This window comes from Sinocyclocheilus rhinocerous, unplaced genomic scaffold (assembly GCF_001515625.1).
Source record: "Sinocyclocheilus rhinocerous isolate Xijiao unplaced genomic scaffold, SAMN03320098_v1.1 scaffold2055, whole genome shotgun sequence".
Taxonomy (NCBI): domain Eukaryota; kingdom Metazoa; phylum Chordata; class Actinopteri; order Cypriniformes; family Cyprinidae; genus Sinocyclocheilus; species Sinocyclocheilus rhinocerous.
Window position 1 is genome coordinate 231,096 of NW_015624297.1, and position 21,624 is coordinate 252,719.

A 21,624-nucleotide genomic window follows, 5' to 3' on the forward strand; every position below is an offset into this window, starting at 1 on the left:
GTTCAAGCGAAAGAGGAATCAATTCTGTGTTCGTGCTCTGCCTGAAACGCCGCTCTGTATGTGCGCGCGAGCACCGAACTGAATTCTTCATGCGCATGAATGGTTTAAAAGCTTGATTGTTTAAATTGGTAAGACTTAGAAACACGTGTAAATGATAAACTATGATCCGTTTCACCCCTACAAGCGAGTGAACAACGCGAATTAAGGAAGGGATTTTATATCACTATTCAAGATAGCCCGTCGGGCAGGGCAGTGATACATTTTGGTAGCCCAACTGGAAAACACAATAGCCCCGGGACGTCGGGCTAGCGATTTTTCGAGCCCTGCATTATGTCGGCACTTACACTATTGGTTTAAGCTCAAAAAAGAAAAAGCTATGGTTGCTGATAAAGTGTGCATCTGGCAATGGTATTGTGCCTTATTAAAATTTCACATCAAATGATTGATGATTCAGATGAAAAACCATGTTCTTCCCACAGTTAAATAAAACACTGGTACTTTCCTTTTACTAAAGCATGAATGTCAATTAATGTCTAGGTTGTTTAAAACCACAAACGAATCCGGTTGAAGCATCTTGGCATTGAATGGTGGATTTTCTGTACAACAAAAGCAACAGCAATAATGTTAATTTTCAGACTTTTCCATATTAATGTAGTTAAAATGACTCAATTTCATGATATGTTCTATTTTTCAGTTCAGTTTTAGACTGAATCACTCAAGAAATTGTCTAAAATGTGAGAATCCCTAGACATGACAAATTAGTAAAAAAAAAAAAAAAGCATTCAGTTTAGAAGTGACATAATTTTTCCAACAAATTACAAAAGTGCCTTGCCTCAACAGCTGGCAATTTATCAACTGACTGCTTTAAAAGAACACTTAATTATTTTGATAATTAGGCAATTAATTCATGGCTATAACCACTACAAACATAAGCTATAAACTTATAACTCCCCTATTTAAAATGCCCCTATTATGCCATTTAACTTTCATACATGTATAATGTAGCTGCATGTGAATGTAAACAGTCTGCAAAGTTGTAAAGCCGAAAGTGCACGATAAATAAAATTGTCTCCCAAAAGAAAGAATCGACCCTGAACAGCCTAAATGAGTCATCATCAGTAATTCGAATCCCACTTCTGTGATGGCTACACGTCACGGGGTAACACATTTGCATAATGCCTGCCTATGTTCTATGTTGGACTGCGGTGAACAACTTGACCCTCCCTAAAACACAGTTTCTTGTTTGATGCTGTTTACTATGCTGTGAAAGTAAATTTGCTTTATTTTCACTTCCGAAAGATGAGGGTGTAAAGAATCAGTGGTTAAAATGAATTTTTTCCACTGTACCACAGCAGTACAACCCCAATCTTTCTTGTGTTCCCATCATTTTACTGACGACTGCTTCTCTAATCTTAAAGAGTTCAACGCAGGATTCACAAAACGCTTGCTCTTGAAAGATGATTCAGTACACAGTTTATTTGGCCCAGCTGGCTCCGCTGGATCACAACCTGTAAGTATGATAAATAATAGATGTTTGTATTTTCTATCTAGGGTTCAAAATACAGAACTATGGCAATGGGCGTATCGTTTCTGACACGTGCTTTACGCAGTAGACCAATCACAACAGACTGGGTCATCTGACCAATCAGAGCAGAGTAGGCTCACAGAAAGGATGGGTTTAGAGAGATTGAATCTTAGAACTGCTTCGAACTAATCGTTTGAGAATTGTTGGAAAATGAGGTGATATTAAATGCATATTCTGAGAAAACGAAAGCGTTTTTTGACCTTGCATGCATCTAAACATACTAGGAGACTCCCAAAACAATATTAGGAATCTTAAAAATGGCATAATAGTGGCACTTTAAAGAAAAAAAATTACTTAGTGTTAATTAATTAAATATTAGGGTCTCTTGATTTTTATAAAAATGTAAAAATAAAAGTGATAAAAAATAATGTAGTTAAAAGCATCATTCTTCTTGACAAAGTGTCTTTCGAATTGCTAATGGATCACGTAAGTTTCAGTCTCATGCAACAAACGGTCTTCGTTTACTTATCACTTATAAGCAATACTTGCATAGACTTTTGAATTTTAAAAGTTTTTATTATTGCTTTTACTCCTTATTTAGAAATCATTTTGATGTGGGTTTGTAATAAACTGAATAAGCGAATGATAAATTCTTTGAGCTCGATGCTGGCACTGCTTCACGCAAATCTTAAAGTTTACCAGTCATCTGGCCCATTTACATTAATAATAAGAAGAAGAAGAAGGAGAAGAAGAAATTGTTCTACAAACATGTGAATGACCAAGGATGTGAAGCACCAGTAATGCCAAAATAAAAATAACAGCAACAAATAAAACAATAACTATTCAATTTTATCAAAATGCACAAACTTTTCACAAGACACACATATCTTAATAGTTCCTCTGAAAAACATGCAAGATAAATGCTTAACATCTAAATAGCATGATCAAAAAAAAACAAAAAAAAATCACAAGATTTTTTAATGTCTAGACATGGAGGCAGCAGGAAACTATCTCTTCGACAGGAGAGGAAGTCAAGTCAGAACATTTTAAGATTCATAGGAAAACAATAATTCCTGACTAATATTTCCAAGATTTAAAGAGGTCTGTAAAGTGGTCCTTGAGAATGAGACCTTGAAAAGAACTCTCCCATTCAGTCTAATAAAAACGCATTCTCAAAATAGTCTCACCATTCAAATCACAGGAGCCACTTCAAAGACCATGACAAAGTGCACACAACACCTATGTGTGTGGCATATAATAAAATTACCCACTACACTGCAGTCTTAAATTCTCTGCTGAATAATTTTGCTTTTAATTATACTTGTCTACTTGCACATTTAAAAATAATGCATTAAAACTTCTCTAACATTTCTCAGAAACAAATGTGCAGTTACTTTCAAAGCTCTCTATTTCACACAATGATATACCTAGTAGAAAAGCTCTTCCCTGTAGCTCAGGATCAACCCATCACGCAACACATTTCATCTAATATATGCTATAGCTATAGACAGGTAGTGGTCAATCAGAGTGTTGTTAAAACATAATTGCATAAGCATGGCAATACACCCCAGTTCTGCTGACCTACTTTTGATCTAATCTTCTCCTCTAACTTTATGGCCTTCATAGTCCTCACAAACGTGAGTTCAAATGAAATGTCCTTTAAAAGATTAAATACTTTTGAAAATAATGGCTAAACTAACATCTGAATGAATTTAATACAGCTACACTGTATGGATTCGACATATGGATATATTAATATACAAAGCATGATAAACATGTTTAAACCATATTTAAAAAAAATTTACAGCAGTGCAAAGTGATGCAATATGTAATGAAAAAATACAAAATATAACATTTTAATATAATACATAAAATATAACATGATATAATATAATATATGGCTAACATTTTAATAACATTTGATCAACTTTATTATCTCCATTATAAACATTAATATTACTGAGGTAAGACTCACATTAATTAATAAATGAAGAAGGCATTAACGTACAATGCTGTCTTTTCCCCCTACAAATAATTCCCACAGACAATTTACCAGGGCAAGTGTATTTTATTTATTAGCTTTGCCAGAATTTACCAGATGGGTCAGAAAGTAAATAATTGACCTGAAAAAACACCTAACACTGAATTGACTGGAATCTGTAACCCAAAAGGCCAGTTACCTACTGGACATATCTGGACATACTTTCCAGATGAGTCCATAAATTCCAGTCACGTTTTTCAGTGTTGGGTAAGGGGAGGGGGGAGTCTGTCACGAGAGGAACCAAACTGACAGCAGATTTAGGTTACACACTTTAGCAAGAATTAAGAGCACAACTACCCTATTACATTGAACAGCTTTGTTTCAGATTGTTTATAGGCTAGTTATGCAAAGGTTGACTGATTGAGTTAGGCTGAAGAGAGAAAGCAACGCCTGAGCAAGAGAAGGGCATCACAGTGTGCCGAGTTTGTCCTACATATTACACAACCATGACGTTACAAGAAATCAAGACTAGATCAGGCAGCACTATGACCTCACAATGCTAATGATTCACATTTACGTCACAGCAGGCAGTTTCACTCATTAAAAATGAGGCTGAATTCACTTAGGGAAAGGCATCTGTACTAGACAATGTATTTGTGATTGCCAAAACTCCAAATATACAAAAAACTGACTTTGTCACATACATACAGTAAAATGAATACATAAATGAATACACAGAATAAACTTTCTGAAGTAGAACAATAGAGTTTGAACATTCCTTTCCAGCTCATGTCTGAAACCATATATATTAAAGGGGTCATATGATGCTTTTTTAAAGATCATTATTTTGTGTATTTGGTGTAACAGAATATGTTGACATGCTTTAATGTTCAAAAAACACATTATTTTTCAAATACTGTACATTATTGTAGGTCCTCTATGCCCCGCCTCTCTCAAACGCTTTTCAAAAATTGTCTCTATTTTAACATGAAATACTGCCATAATTGAAAAGTAATATAGAAAATATAAGAAAAAATTTATCATTTTCAATGGGAAAAAATGATCATAATTATGGCATAAATATTAATTAGTATAATAAAATTCTCTCAAAATACAAAAGAAAAAAATATTGAACAAAAATATATTACATTGATTTTACTGAAAAAAAAGAAGTTACATTTCAGGTGTTCGGTCACTTTTGAGTGTGACTCCCAAATGAACAATACCAGAGGGTTAAAAAAAAATTAGCATGCCATATGAAAAGACACAAAGTTTCCCCAAAACATACAAAAGAAAAAGTCGACAGTAGCATGCGAATACACATATAAAGACATAAAGAATAGCATAGCCACAACTGACTGAATGTGACGGCAGCCGATCTGCCAAAAAGGCCTCGCAAAATAACTACAGCCCAATATACTACGTCTTAAAAACGTGATTGTCAGTCACATTAAAACCAGAATATATGGTTAAATGCCGAGTTAAAGCCCCAAATATGCCACCGTGAGCTGTTCCGACGCGCCATCTGCTCGGGTTTGCTAGAGTTCGCTCTACTGAACTACTGACCTAGTTTCGCTGCGAACTCGAGTGGGCAAACCAATCAGCGGGGAACACCGAGAGCTCCCCTCTCCTCCGCCCGGCACTCAGCGCAATCTACAGCAACTCTCTCCGCTTCAAGCGGACCCGTCTAGGGTGGACTAACTTGTTTATTCTATTGTTCTAGGCGGCGAGTTACCTGTCTTTTCCCCTATCGCTCCGTCACCGCCGTCAGCCGCTGTATTCCTCGCCGACATGGCTGGAGCCGGTACGCCGGGGCCCAGGTTCTGCTGTCCGTTCTCTCCTTCTCTCACGTTACTAACCTATTAAGTCACGCGATATGTTATGCAAGCCGAGAAAAATGCAGTCACGGATGCGATGGCGGTATGCGGTACTGAACTGAGTGCTGGTCAGTCATCTTTTCGATTGCAGCAATGTAATTCGACCATATCGTATTCAGTTCTTGCACCATCATATATATAGACTAGAGCTGTGTGTTATAATGAGGCATTAGCTGAATAAGTAACATTGATTTGTTGGGGTAATTAAATGATATTACAAAACCAGCAGACCAAAAACTATACTTATTTTATTTGTTTAAAAGTGTCAAAATATTTGATCTATTTTAAATAGATTTAGTCTTAACATTTTGTTTCAACGTCTGTAAAATTCCCATATTTGTCTGCAACAATTTCAGATAGTTTAGAAATACTTGCAGCCTACCTAAACTGTGTAAATGAGAGTCAAGTAGCCTACAAAAAAAAAAAACACTAAAAGAAACCACGATGACATTTTAAATTTCGTGTATGAATTTTTCTTATATTATTTTATTCGTTGTGGCAATCAAGTTTACCTGTTCGTTTTGAGTAAACCGATCATATACAAATAAAACTGGTAGCCTAAATATAATTTTTGAATAAGCTTGCCAGTCAGACATGAACTCTTTCATGTTGTAACAGACTAAACTGAATCAGGCTATCCTTATTTTATGAATTTAATGATAATAACTTTGAAATAATAAATAATGGAATATTGTTCTATAAATAACAATAGCGGCCTTTACTAGCCTATATTTATTGGTATTTGAACTTTCATTAATTTTGCTTAGAGAAACTATTGTATAGGCATTTTTTGTCACGTGAAAAAAATAAAGACTGTTCTCAAAGCGGCATTTGTTTTTATATTGACTTTAATCATCATTGTGATCTAAAGATGTTGAATTTAAATGTATCGTCTATTTTCTGTTTGATAGATTGTATGGATTAATTTTATAAATGTGTCTTTGCATTGTTTTTTGATGGTTGAAATGAAACCAAAAACTCTTCTTCTGGCCTGATTACAGATTTCACCTGTTTGAATTGAAACGATTAAAGGGGGGGTACAATGCTGTTTCATGCATTCAGAGTTGTTTACACTGTTAAAGAGTTGGATTCTCATGCTAAGCATGGACAAAGTTTCAATTTGGACGTATGCCGGAGTATTTCTTTGCCAAAAATCTTACTTCCGGGTTCCTACAGTATTTTTTCGAGCATGGCTCTTAATGACGTAGACGAGGGTGGAACTCCTTATATGGGCATTTCTCCCGGAAGGCGGCAGTGCTGCACAGGACTTGCTCGGGAAGAATGTCTCCAATCCAAAGAAGTGTTTTTGGTTGTAAGGGAAAGATAACTTTGTTCAGCTTCCTAAAGAACCCAGTGTTATGTAAACAGTGGATACAGTTTGTTTTTCGGGGCAGCAACGGAGTTTCACAAGTGTGTTTGTTGAAGAACGTTTTATAAACAAGGCCCAGTTAGACGCTAGATTTGCACATTGTTTGATACTGAAAGATGGAGCGGTCCCAGCTATAAAAGATCCCGGTCATGATTCAGAACTGCAGACGGTACGTGAAACCGCATCAAATGTCTGTTTTGTTGGCATTCGGCGCTGGTCACTCTTTAGCTCCGCCCACGGCGCGCCTCCAGGAGCTCGGCTTTTTCTGGAGAGAATCCTAAAGCTGTATCTTTCTTTTATAAATATGATAAAACTAAAGACTTTTTGGAGATATGAAGGATGAAGTACTACTCTATAGGTACTCAAGATTAACATGAGATTGGGTGAAACCGTGTGTGTTATGCCCCTTTAAGTAACCAACTCTGAAAGAAAAAACAGACACTAGCGCCAGCTAGTGGACAAGACTTGCGCATCTTAATCATTTTTATTTTCCTCTGTTGGTGTAAAGATCGCAGGTGATCTGATCTCATTAATGTAGCTGCAACTGACTGTATTGTAACAACACAAATACCCACAAACGTAACAGTAAAGAGCAATGTTTTATTATTAGCACAATATTTCTCTGAAAACAGAAGTATCAGTGATTTTTTTTTTTAAATGATTAGTTCCAGTTCTAGAGAAGTCATTGAAATGTGTTCAATATAAATTTGCTCAGCTTCCCTTATTTCTCTATAATAGGCTAATTATTGTTATTTTTTTAAAGCATAAACCCTGAGAATCATACAACCATAAGCATAAGTTGTGGAAACTGAGACACAGGAAATGCAAACTCACGAGAAAGATATCGCAAACAGAAAACAAGGGTCATATTCAATAATGCAGATGAATACTTTATGTGACCACTGCTTCAAAAAGTCCATTAATTTGACCTGGATGATGCATTAGCACAGAGGAAGACAAGCTGGGCAGCAAAGATTTGATGTGGTGCAAATGCATATTTAAAAGAGATATTGTTTCTATTTCTTTATAAAAGATCAAGGGCATAGTTCTACACCTAAGCAGTTATTAAAAAAAAAAAAAAAAACATAAAATGAGCAAAAATTGGTTTGGCAGCTGCACATTGGCTCCTGTGATCCACTAGATGTCACTCTATTCTTTAAAAACAGAAGTGCCTTGGACAGAGTATGCTTTTAAGATACACTATACTATTAATATATAATATATAACTTTAGTAAAAGTTTATGGGTCAGTGTGGCACCTTTTCGTAAATACATAAATAAATCAACAGATTAAAAAAATGACTTGAAAACATCTTTGCTAATGAAAGAATCAGCAAAGGCGAAACACGTTGTGTATTGGATTAAAAAAAAACATTAATTACAAGGCTTAAATTCCTGAAAAATAGGAAACGTTGGCATATGTAATAGACAACCTTTTATCATTAATAGATAAATATTTAAGAATGAAAGCAGATGTGCAGTTTTGTTCTAAATAACAAAACCTGTTAAGATCTTCACGACAGTGTGTTCAGATCAGTATGTGTTTTAAGAAAAAAAAAATCACCGAATTTGAACGAATGGTTTGTTGAAAACAAGTATGTGCAGTATAAGTGGGCAGTTATTTTTCACTATAAGTCTGTACTGTAGAGTAGAGTGAAGGGGAAACGCCCCTCTTAAGGACTGTAATTTTTTTCTGTGAAACAAAAGTTAAATGTGTCCAGACTCCAGAATAGTTATCATAGTTTTAGTGACAATTACATAAATTATAAACCAAGTATGAAATATGTCCAATGGTTTCATGCTATTAGATTTTTAAACAAAAATTCAATTTGTACCAAGGGGGCGTTTTGCTCCACCGGTGGGGTAAAATGCCCCCAGTCTGACAAAGCAATTTGATTTATACATTTACAGCAAAATCAGAGTACAGACAGTTTTAGCTTAAAATTAAAAAGAATATAATCAATAATTATGAATTACAAAATTATAATAGCCTATTTGAAAAATATTGTTAGCTGATGCTATCTGGCAAGCTAACTAGCTACCTGATGCTAAATTCAGGTAATTTTTTTAATATAAAGTCCAAATATTTGATATTCATATTCAAATATTCATCCAACTAGTTAGAATACATTTGATGGAAAAACAAAGGATGTTCAGGACAGAGAATGTATCTTGACTTTATCTAGTGGTTATGTTGGGATTAACAGTAGGGGGGGGGGGGTTCCCCCGTTTCCCCCGTTTCCCCCACTCTACCCTACATTAAAATTGCAGGTGTTAAACCAACCCCACAGTGTAGAGTTCATTCCAGCAGAGACCAACACTTCAACATTGAAGATTTTTATGTGCAGTTATTTTCTATTATATTTTATTATTATTTTCTGGACCCCTCACATCCAGCACACACCCTCTTTGAACTGTTGCCATCTGGTCGACGCTACAGAGCACTGAGCACCAGAACGGCCAGACACAGGAACAGTTTCTTCCCTCAGGCCATCCATCTCATGAACACTTAACAATAACTGTGGAACACACACTATTTATTCACTCATACACTTATTTATCTAACACTCATACTCAGTCTACACCTCAAATTTGCACATAATATACAGTACCTGTACATACAACACTGTCTATTGTAATATACCTGCACATACAATTGTATTGTTATTAGTATTATTATTATTATTTTGCTTCACATTTTGTAGGTAAAGAATCTTAATTTGTATGAACGCATATGTTCATTTTGATTGTGGAAAATACTAAGTCCTTGTTTCTCTCAGTTATTCAGGACCTTTGCACTGAATGGCAGACCTTCAGTGAGGAAGGTTCAGATTTTATTCAAACATACTATTGAGGCTTCTACAACAGGCATCAGTGAAACACAGCCTGAGAGCCGTGCAGACTACCAATGAATTTTTTAGACCTCAATATCTGAATTTTTAAAGCACACTGCATTTTTGATGATTATTGCGTAAAAGAGGCTTTCACGGGAAAAAGGTGCAGCCCTTCACTTACAAAAGCAATAGAATTAAATTGCAAGTGTGACTTTTGTGCATCAGCTACAGTGCAACGGCCTTCACAGTTTTAACCTTTATGTCAGTTTCTGGTTGTTGACGTTAATACGTTTGATCTATAAACCCCAGGAACTGTTTCTCGGGATAAGGGTTAGACTGGGACTGGAGGATGCAGTGTCTTGTTACACCTGCTCATATCATACAACCTCGAGCCTGCGATCCTTGACTTCGCTGTCAATTTTTTATGAGCTCTGCTAGTCACTCTTTTTGCCCTGCTTTCGTATGGGCAAGACGGGTTGGAGAAGAGGCAGGTGTTTGGCACCTTCTGTCACTGTCTGTGAGGGAGCAGAGGAGAACGCCGGAGTTTCCATTATTGATGTATGCCAGCATAACTTTCGCAATGCCGATACACTGAACCGAAGACATACGGATTCACACCATTTTCTCCTTGTGCCTTGTTTCTGGATGTTCTCAGCCCAAACCGCATGAAGTATTGTACCCAGACCGTCCAAACCAAAGTCCCTCCTCTTCTTTCTCTCTGTTCCGTCTCTGGCTCAGCAGCTCTCCTCCTCCCCTCCAGCACACCTAGACCATCTCAGAGGATGCACACCAGCGCCTAGTGGATATCCTGCACTTTTTTTTCTGCAAGAGCAGAAGAGTGAGAAGACAAGTGTTTGAGGGTCAGAAGAGCAAGGGAAGGAGAAATGCCACTGGGGGGGTTTGCGGGTCTAAAGGAGAAGCTCAAACCAGGGAAGGAGGAGTTGAAGAACAATGTGGGCGACTCTCTGGGGAACCTGCAGAAGTAAGTGTGAAGGCAGTTGAATTGGAGTCTAAGCACTGAGAGGAAGATGTGAGGAGATTGCTTGCATATATGTACTGCATCATGCTTTTGGTATTAAGTAAAATTCAATTATGGCAAGGTATTGAGGATTGAGAAATCAACTTAAAATATATTGAGCAGCTGATTTTTGGGAGAAATAGTATTCCATATAAAATATAGAACTATGCAGAGTTATATTATGTTTTCAAAGATTTGTGATGAGGGATGTTGGTATAATTTTATAAAAAATTATATTATGTTTTAATGTTTGAAAAACTGTTTTCAGAGTATTTCTATACAATGCAAATTGTTTCTCAAAGAAAGTAAGAAATAAATCTTAAATTCTTACATGCATTCTTATATAAATATACATATCAAAATGTTGCCACAGGATAGATGCTTGTAAGGGCATCTAGAAATATCACTACATTATCAGGCACAAACCTAATATTTTCACTTTGTATCTTGGCCAGTAATTTAAAAATGTAATCCAGTTTTCTAGGTGTTTCCATATATGTTTAATATCTAGTACATCTGAAGAGAGTAAAAACCTGAAGATTTTACATTAGAGCCAAATACATGTCACATATTTCTTGCACATTAGACAACTTTATATGTGAGATAATGTAAATAATTTCCTGTGTCTCTGTAATACTGCCAGGAAATCTCTTAGAGCTTGTAGAACTAGAACTACACATCACTTTGTATCTTGGCCAGTAATTTAAAAATGTTTAAAAATTCTAGGTGTTTCCATATATATTTAATATCTAGTACATCTGAAGAGAGTAAAAACCTGAAGATTTTACATTAGAGCCAAATACATGTCACATATTTCTTGCACATTAGACAACTTTATATGTGAGATAATGTAAATAATTTCCTGTGTCTCTGTAATACTGCCAGGAAATCTCTTAGAGCTTGTAGAACTAGAACTACACACAATATAGAGGGGGAAAATTAATATATGGGTGCACACTAAATAATTTAACAACAAGTCATGCAATATTTATTTTCATTCCTACTTCAAAAATTGCTTAATTTTTCAGAGTGTTTAAATGGCACATGATTTCATTTAGATTTGTGAAGAAAGGCAGATATAAAATGCACCATAATGTAATTAAGACAAAGTAGAGTATTATAATATTTGCTCAAGAGCAATGCCGTTTCCAAAAGCAACAAATATTATTAAAAATATATTTTATATTCATATAATAGCAATGACAACAATATCTAATAGAGTACCTGCTTTTGAAAATATATTGAAAGTGTTCATGATAGAAAACACAGTAAGTGTAGTGGCTGTTTGCCACATGCTTTATTTGAGAGAATGCAATGCTATGCTCAGATAGAATGGCATCTAATACCTTTCATTTTTATATATTTTTACTTTTCTTGTGGTAAAAAGTGACTAATATATTGCCTTGGCTGGATCATTATAATGTAAAAGCTGTAATGGTTGATGGTAATCCTTGCACATGGCTTTATGATGTTATAGTTGATAACATCTTTTTTTCTGGCCGGTTCTCGCCACCTCTACGTCATTGGTTATATTTGACTAACTTTTTTTTTAATCTTATGGAAATTTAAAAAATCTACACAGTCTCTATTAATGTTGTTACTAAAATCAAAATGACAAGATATATCTCGAGATCTCTGAATCCATTTAAAACCAAAGATATGGAAAGACGAAACAACGTATGGAAACAATGTTTTTCTGATCTGAATAAGTGTATGTATTGTTCACAATAGAAAAAAAAATGTGTGTGATTTCAAGAGTGTACCAGACCAGGACTTCACCTCAAATGTGCAATAATAATGCTTCACAGAGATCAGGAACAGGCTCTTGAAATGATGCCTCTTGATCCTCCATTCACAATCATCCATCCAGCTTTTACTGAGCTCCTTCCTCTGTATGTGGAAGAACTCAGGTGTGCATTTCAAAATAGACAGATGAAAGTAATTCCTGTGAGGTGGAGGATGAGAGGAAAGATGCAGGTTCAGTAATGGAACAGGTGCGTGCGAGTGAGATGGAGGAAGCACCAAACGCAATGTGACCTTTTCAACGCCACACTCTGGCAACCCTTTCTGGCCCCTTCCAACTGAGTCCACCCAGTACATCACTCATAAATATGGGTATATCACTTTCAAACGGCACTGAGTTGAATCTAGATCAGCTAAAGCTACATTTGCAATCCAAAAAGAGGTCCAGTTGTGGTTTATACATCAGTTATGGAGTGATATAATTCATTTTTTTTCTTTTTGTCCACCGCAAGCCATTTCTAAAGCATTTCTTATCCTATGGTAGGAAGATCGATGGCTCTAATGTGGCTGAAGAGGACAACATTGAGCTGACAGAAGATGGTCGTCCAGTGGCGGCCCCTAATCGCAGTCCACCTATTTTCGATTGTGGCTGCTTTGGCCTCCCCAAACGTTACATCATTGCCGTCCTCAGCGGACTTGGCTTTTGCATCTCATTTGGCATCCGCTGCAACCTCGGGGTAGCCATTGTAGAAATGGTTAACAACAACACTGTCTACATCAATGGGACTGCCGTCATGCAGGTGAAACTAGGAACATATAAACTGAAAATACCAAATTACCATTCTCATACACATCTCATTTTAAGTTAGAACAAAGGGTTTTCAAAATACGAAAGGTAAAGGGATAGTCTACCCAAAAGTGAAAATGTTGGCATCATTTACTGTTGTCCCAAACCTGTGTGAATTTCTTTCTTCTGTTGAACACACACACACACACACACACACACACACACACAAGATATTTTGAAGAATGTTGGTAACCAAACTGTTGCTGGTAGCCATTGACTTCCATAATATGAAAAAATACCAAGAATGGAAGTTAATGGTAGTCATGAGGGTGAGCAAATGGTGAACTATCCCTTTAAGACTGTATATATGCAAATGTATACATTATACATTATATTTTATTTTACAACATACAACATTTACAATATACAACATACAATAGATTTAGAAAGTATTCTATTTATAAAAGTATTTACATTATTCTTTTATTACATTTTTCTATTGACAACTCAGTAATATATAACAAAAATCCGCATATAGTTTTGTGGAAAAACTTATATATAGTCTATCTATTTTATAGTCTATTTTTATTTTATATATCGTCTATCTAACCATAAACCAGATAGATAGATAGACAGACAGATAGATGAAATAAACAAACTGTCAACTTAGAAAGTATATTTTTTTTTGCTTAATTTGATCACGCGTAATATTTTCCCCACACAGTAAATGGGTCTTTATACATGAAATTATACAGCTTTAATATTTTTTTTACAGAGTGGGTCCCTAGCAAATCATTTTCAGGTGTCCTTGGCATGAAAAAGTGTAAAAAAAAATCCCTGGTCTAGATAGTCCGTTTGACTTCTTCAGCTTTCAAGTTCAAATAGCTTTGAACTATCTTCTTTTCTTCTGACTTGAATTCTCATCAGTGACTTTTTTGGTAGTTGGCCAAAATTTCCTGTAATTTCCTGTCATAAGAGATATTAGGAGGAAAACACGACACACACACACATATTCACAAGGTCATTTAACTATGTATGTCTTGTGATAATTCATTTATATTATGCACAGAAATGTGTCTACAAAAGTTTTTTGTATTCTTTTTTCTTTTATAAATTATATAAAGCTAACGTGGTCTCCTCTAATTCTTGTCTCCTTTAGCCAGCTCAGTTTAATTGGGATCCAGAGACAGTGGGATTGATACACGGCTCTTTTTTCTGGGGCTACATTGTCACTCAAATCCCTGGAGGTTTCATCTCCAATAAGCTAGCAGCTAACAGGTGAGCCTCATCTTGACGCACGGGCCTCCATGCCACGTTTGGAAGGCAGACGTATGTTCCATAATATAGCTCTCATATCACATTCACTGTTGAAAGGTGTTTGAAGACCCAAGGGACCAGATGAGTGCAGTGGTCAGGGCTGCGAGGGTTAAATTTGTGCCTCGTGTTGATTAGAGGGGCGATAGCAGTCTTGTAATAAAAGCCTCACAGGAAAAGAGGACACGTGGCTGACAGAATTAATAATGAAAGATCCAGCAGCAGATCTCTTGCTGAAACACCAGCCACTGGAATATTACAAGTGTCACTTACACACTGTTTTGGGGGAAAAAAGGAAGCAGATTGATGGATTAAACGGAGATAAAGGACAACTGAATGAACCAAAATGACTCTCTTCTGTGTGATCCGGTGATGTAGCTGCACTAGCTAGTGTCATGCCTATTCAAACTGATGGGGTTTTTCAGAAAAGTGGATTTTGAATGGAAAAAAAGGTCTTTGATAATTAGTTTGCAAAAATATTGAAGGTAAAAATTTCATATTTTGATCAGTCCAATCAAGTTGAATATCCAATCAAATTTGCATATGCATATATTTGAACTCATGCCACTGTAAATGCTAAATAAAAGCTGTACCATTAGAACAGTGTTATCTTAGTATAATCGAGATACTATTTTAACTTTTATTCATATTTTTTTATTATTCGTTTTTTTGTATTTTCTGTTTTCATTGTAATTTTTGTTAAAGTTTTAGTAATTCTGTTGTGTGTTTTGACATTTTTGTTATTGTCTATATAGTTCTATTTTATGAATATTAGTCTATTCATCTTTTTAACATCTAATATTAATTGAAAAAGATGCTGCACTTGTGCTTCAAACTATTCAGTGCAATTCTAATGCTGTGATATTAAAGGCTCTGTTACATCATGTTTTTTTAGTCCTTGTTACAGTCTTTTTCAACTTACAAAAAATTGTCTAACTCATCACTTTATATGACAGAGAAACATAAATATTTTATGACTAATGTCAGAATTCCAGGACTGATGTTAAGAGTTATTCAATTCAGTTATTAAAATAACATTATGGAATTAGCTATCCTGACTGTGTATGCTTTTCCACAAAACCTTAATTATGTAAATCTAAGTTATTTAAGGCCACATTGTTTTTATATTGCTTCACTTTAATTGAATCCATGATACCAGAATTAACTAACATTACTGAATGTCTCTGAACTGTTTCTCAGGGTTTTCGGAGCAGCCATTTTCTTGACGTCAGTGCTAAACATGTTTATTCCATCAGCTGCCAGGGACCACTATGGCTGTGTCATGTTTGTGCGAATCTTACAAGGACTGGTGGAGGTGAGTGGCCACCAGTAACCTTATCTTCAAACACGTCATAAAATATTTACTTTTTGTGACATAACTTTATATTTTACATATATATTTTAAATGGTATGCTATTGATCAGTGTATTTAAAGCAGTAATCTGTTGACAATTCTGTCAATATTTACTCATACGCATGAGCCCATGACTTCTTCTTTTCTGGAACGGAAAAGGAGAATAGAATGTTTACACTGTCTTCATTTCCAAGTGAATGCTGATATTCAACCCCCAAAAATTACTAAAAGCACCATAAAAGTAGTTGTGAACTATATACTGCATACTAAGTTGTTTAAAGCCATACAAGAGCTTTTGAGTGAGGACAGGCTGAAATTTAAGTCATGATTCATTATTCATGACGTCATTATATGGGTGAACTATTCCTTTAAGTATTAATTGGTCATTATAGAATTACCCATTTTGATTAAAAAGAAAGAAAGAAAGAAAGAAAGCATAGATAGTAAGATACTAACCGTGCATGATGTTCTCAGGGTGTCACATATCCAGCCTGCCATGGAATGTGGAGCAAATGGGCTCCTCCTTTGGAAAGAAGCCGTCTGGCTACTACCTCGTTCTGTGGTGAGTAGGTTTGTGACAGAATATTTTATTGAAAGGGTCAGGAGACATAATGTAACAGACAAACACTTAATATATTTACTTTACCAATATATTTATCATTACCAGCAAAAATAGCTTCAAATTAAATCTGAAGCAGAAGCAACCTTTACGTCTATGAGTATGAATGAATCAGTGTTTGAACAAATCGTTTGAGTGAATGATTCAGTGAGTTATTCGCGTAGAATCTCTTGCTGAATTCGCAACCGCATACTAGCTCTTACCATTTTACTATATATTTCTATAGCAGGAATAGTAAGAGTAGTGTGCAGTTCTGAATTCAGCTGGTTCACTTGTTTATTTATCGAATGAATCAGTGTTTTTAACGAATCATTTGAATGAATGATTCAGTGACTCACTCATAAAAACGGACGTAACAATGTAACCTGTAGAAAATGTGACTGAAAAATGTCAAAATGTTTTCTGTTTTACTGTCTTAATGTTCATCACTCTCTGCTTTTCCTTTAAATACTAAATTTAATGCTTCTATATACAAATGTGTCTGTACCCGTGTCTGCAGTAGAAGTAAACACTTAAGACATAGATTCTCCAAAATCATTCTCACAGTCCAGTTGACCAGCCGTCTGTGGGTTTATATTCCAATTCTCATTACCCCTCAAATGCATTAAAACAGCCATCTTTCACAACAAACAGGTGCCATGACAACCTGTGCTTCAAACAGCTCTTGACATGACCACTAAATGAAGATGGTCTGCACACAGCTTCACCTTCTGTATGTGAAAGAGGCTTTCTTCTGTTGACACAAATGAAGCAGCACCCTCTTCTATGTTCAAAACCTCACTCCTTGCCTACGCCAAACAGGAAGGTTTACCAGTGCATCGAGTAATAAAATATACATTAAGACACCTTTTCATTAAAATCCCATTTCCTGCAGCTGCCAGCCTGTCTTTTAGGCAGAGGCACATGTTGCGCTGGGGTCTGAAGTAGTTGCACATGTAACTGAGCAGATTACTTTGTTACTCCTGATTACTTGAATCCTGGCATTTGCATTTACTGCTAAAAAGTCTTAATAGCTTGACAACTTGAGTAAATGACAGAATCTTCATTCTTGGATAAAGCATTCCTTAAAAAGTCCCCCAAATATACGAGAATCTGAAGGTTAATGTATGTTACTACATTAAAATGAACAAAACTAATTCTGCTCTCTCAAAGCTGAACCAAACCAATCATGCCAGTTTTTCACTGGCAGCTATGAGGCAACCCCCACAATGGCTTCAAATGATTGAACTGTCGAAGGGAATATTGCAGTTTGATTAATGCCCTCCCTCTTAATTTAACTTTCTTAATTACACCTGTGTGTGTGTGTGTGTGTGTTCTGGTTGACAGGATCTTATGCAGGAGCTGTGATAGCCATGCCACTGGCTGGAATATTAGTGCAGTATGTAGGCTGGCCCTCTGTCTTCTATATATATGGTGAGTTTAGGATAGGCCTTTGAAATGTATTGGTAAAGAATGATTTATACACCAAAAATGAGACTGTAAATCTGAGTGAGGATGTTTATTAACTGATTTGCACTTTATGAAACGTTTGCCAGACTTTAATCAATAACAATAATTTACATTTATATTAAATCCAAGTGAATCACTACCATTTAGGTTTCCCTAAAGAACTTTTCAGTGAACAGTAAGTTTGAAACATTTTAATAATCTAAAGAACTTTTTGTCCACTGGAAAGGTTTGATGGATGTTACCATGGTACCATAGATGCCAATAAAGAAATATATGTATGTATATATGAATACAGGGTGATACCAAGACATACTGTGAATAGATGGCAAAAAGATGACAATTTGGTAAATTTATCAGTAAATATACTGCATTTATTGGACACTGTAAAGTGTTCTTGTGTAAAGTGACATTTCAAAGATGCAACCAAAGACATTAAAATGATCAGTGATGTGTGGTTCTGTACTCATATACAGGTGTGTTTGGCATAATATGGTATATTTTCTGGCTTCTGCTGGCTTATAACAGTCCAGCAATCCATCCCACCATCAGTGAGGAAGAAAGGACATACATTGAGACCTCTATTGGGGAAGGAGCCAATTTAATGAGCGCTACTGAGGTAGTCCAAATTCTTCTTTCATGCATTTGGTACAATAAACTATAAAACTTTATATATATTCAATTTAATGTTAAGATGGTCATGTAATATCCTAAACTACTTTGTGAAAACTTCTTTTTTCTCTTTGTAGAAATTTAAAACTCCTTGGCGTGAATTCTTTACATCTATGCCTGTCTATGCCATTATTGTGGCAAACTTCTGCCGTAGCTGGACCTTTTACCTCCTGCTCATTAGTCAGCCAGCTTACTTTGAAGAGGTCTTTGGGTTCCCCATCAGCAAGGTGGGCTGTGATGTTATTTCGAGTTTAACTACCAATCCTTTTCAGTACAATTCAATCTAGAAATAGGCTAACTACATGATGTCGGGCTGTTTCAGGTGGGCATTTTGTCAGCGGTGCCTCACATGGTGATGACGATCATTGTGCCAATAGGAGGCCAGCTGGCTGACTTTCTGAGGAGTCGGAAAATCCTCTCTACTACAACCGTGCGCAAAATCATGAACTGTGGAGGTATGCAAAGTACCAAGCTCATGCCATTGGTTGAGAGTTCAGCCATCAGCTTAGGCATATGCGTATTCAATTAGGATAGGTGAAGGTATCGAAAACACACACATTAGGCTAACAAGTAAAAAAACAAAACAATAAGGAACCGTTTACACAAAACATTGCATTAGAGAAGCATTTGTAAAAGTTTTAAAAGTTGTTTTTGAACGAGATGGCTGATGACTGATTTAACTTCTCTCGTCGTCCACAGGTTTTGGCATGGAGGCCACGCTGCTGCTGGTGGTCGGGTTCTCACACACGCGTGCAGTGGCCATCACATTCCTCATTCTGGCAGTGGGCTTCAGTGGATTTGCGATATCAGGTGACACATGAGACAGGTGTCAGTCATCAGAGTGTCAGTCAACATATTCCTCTGCCATTTGGCTTTGTTTGATTTTAACCATTTTCTTTGTACTTATGCCACCTCTCCAGCTTCAATAATATGAGTTGCTCAGTTGTAGTAAAAGAACGAAGTGGAAAGTACATGATGATACAACCTGGAATATTAGTTTTTAAAATGACACAGGAAAAGATCTAAATATGTGAAATGTATTTCTGTATTTCTGCGACACAGGATTCAATGTAAACCATCTGGACATAGCTCCTCGCTATGCCAGTATTCTTATGGGCATCTCTAATGGAGTAGGTACCCTGTCAGGCATGGTTTGCCCCCTCATTGTTGGAGCACTTACCAAACACAAGGTATTTAACTTCATCACCTTATTCTTGTGCATAGAAAAACATAATACTATATGCACAAGGATTTTTTTCTTTAATCTAAGAGATCCCATGCAGATAGCTTCCTTCTTTCATGATGAAGTCATTTTCCTTATATTAGATAAGGGGAATGTTTTGAGTGTGTAAATATTCCTGAATATTCAAATATATGACATGAATATCTATAGCAGTGGTGCTCAACTAGGGGGCCTCAGCACACTTCTAAGGGGGCCTCAAGATGACTAAAAAGTATTTAAAATAATAAATTATTATGTATTATATATTACTATATGTTATAATATATATATATATTATATATATATTAAAATAATCAAACTCTAAAATGCTAAAAGATGTAAATTAAAATGCATTTATTTTAAAGCACAATATATAAATATAATATAATCAAAATAATAAATAATAAATAATAAAATAAAAATATTTATTTTTTCCCCTACTCAATAACTGTTGTTTTTAATTGAAGATCTTGAAAATTCTGAAATTACAAAGTTTATCATGGTTATTTAATGTAATGTATCAATACTCCTACTTTCTGCTAAAAATGAGCAGCTTTGTCATAATTTATGACAGAAATGCTGGAAATAGTCTATATCATGGAGCCTTTGAATATTGTTTTGAACAATGAGAGTTCTTTGAGTCAAAAAAAGTTGAGAACCACTGATCAATAGTGATAAATTGTAAAAATGTTTTCACAGATAACCAAAAATTATCTGATTTTATTACATTTAATAATGTAAAAAAAAAAAAAAAGGTTACACCAGCAAAAATATTTTTATGGGTAAGCTCAAGTAGAACTATCTCTTTAAGGTATGTTCAAATATGTATGTACAGTTTAGTGAAGTTATACAAAAAAATAGGAAAGTAACCAGAAGGTTGTAGATTCAGTGGTGATTCATAAACTATAAAGCTAACAAGTTCACCCTCTCCTTTTTTGCTTTGGGACAAGACACTTAAATTAACCCTCGAATGACAAATAAGCAAATTAAATGTGCGTTTTTGATTTACACAAATATATATTGCATATCCTCATTACTTTTCTATGTCCTCAACAGACTCGACTGGAGTGGCAGCATGTCTTTGTGATTGCTTCCATGGTGCATTACACTGGCGTGATCTTCTACGCCATCTTTGCCTCTGGTGAGAAGCAGGACTGGGCTGATCCTGAGAACACCAGCGACGAGAAATGTGGCATCATCGGGGAAGACGAGCTGGCTGATGAGACCGAGCCCAACAGCGATAGTGCCCTGGCCTCCAAGCAGAAGACCTATGGAACCACAGAAAGCTCTGCAGGCCGCAAGCAAGGCTGGAAGAAGAAGAGAGGGGTGACCATGCAAGCAGATGAAGATCAAGGATCAAATCATTATGAAAATGGGGAATATCAGAATGAGTATCAATGACATTTTGGTCATCAAACACCCAAGACTGAGCGCTGAGGTGTAGCAGTATTTATTTAAGTAAGCCACCTGGGACTACAACATTCCACCTGACATTTGACACAACAGTATATCTGAGTTGTGAAGAAATATTTTGGATGGCTTCCTTTATGATTTCACCCTGCTGTAGAAGCTGGAACAGTCACACGAGAATGATCTGTGAGTAGTTAATTTGACAGCTGTAGGCAGACATAATGAAGGAAGTTTCAGCTGAAGTCTACACTGCCTGTTTAAAAGTTCAGAGTCAGTACAATATTTCTAAAGAAGTTAATGTTTTTATTCAGCAAGGATGCATTAAATAGGTCAAAAGTGACAGTAATGACATTTATAATGCTACAAACGATTTCTATTTTATTAAATGCTGTTCTTTTAAACTTTCTATTTATTACAAAATTTCTATTTATTAAAGAATGTTTTTCTTATTCAC

The 21,624-nt window shown here is 35.7% G+C and overlaps 1 protein-coding gene and 1 pseudogene across 1 annotated transcript; one reads left to right on the forward strand and one right to left on the reverse strand.

The window, feature by feature from the left end:
- Positions 1–5,323, reverse strand: part of LOC107740206 (aryl hydrocarbon receptor nuclear translocator-like protein 2) — a 26,022-nt pseudogene extending 20,699 nt beyond the window's left edge.
- Positions 5,324–10,424: 5,101 nt separating this feature from the next.
- slc17a8 (solute carrier family 17 member 8) lies at positions 10,425–21,220 on the forward strand. The gene is made up of 12 exons (XM_016552892.1): positions 10,425–10,567; positions 12,891–13,146; positions 14,293–14,411; positions 15,648–15,762; positions 16,276–16,363; positions 17,747–17,833; positions 18,343–18,485; positions 18,616–18,765; positions 18,861–18,993; positions 19,238–19,348; positions 19,601–19,728; positions 20,817–21,220. Exons 1-12 carry the CDS (start codon positions 10,470–10,472, stop codon positions 21,159–21,161), a joined length of 1,773 nt encoding a protein of 590 aa, XP_016408378.1. The 5' UTR covers positions 10,425–10,469; the 3' UTR covers positions 21,162–21,220.
- Positions 21,221–21,624: the final 404 nt, after the last annotated feature.

Bases quoted from the DNA above. Each gene is read 5' to 3' on its own strand.
- slc17a8 (XM_016552892.1), top strand. From the start codon at position 10,470: ATGCCACTGGGGGGGTTTGCGGGTCTAAAGGAGAAGCTCAAACCAGGG. The intron at 16,364-17,746 runs GTGAGTAGGTTT...TCTGGTTGACAG, and splicing joins GGCTACTACCTCGTTCTGTG to GATCTTATGCAGGAGCTGTG. The intron at 18,486-18,615 runs GTAGTCCAAATT...TTCTCTTTGTAG, and splicing joins ATTTAATGAGCGCTACTGAG to AAATTTAAAACTCCTTGGCG.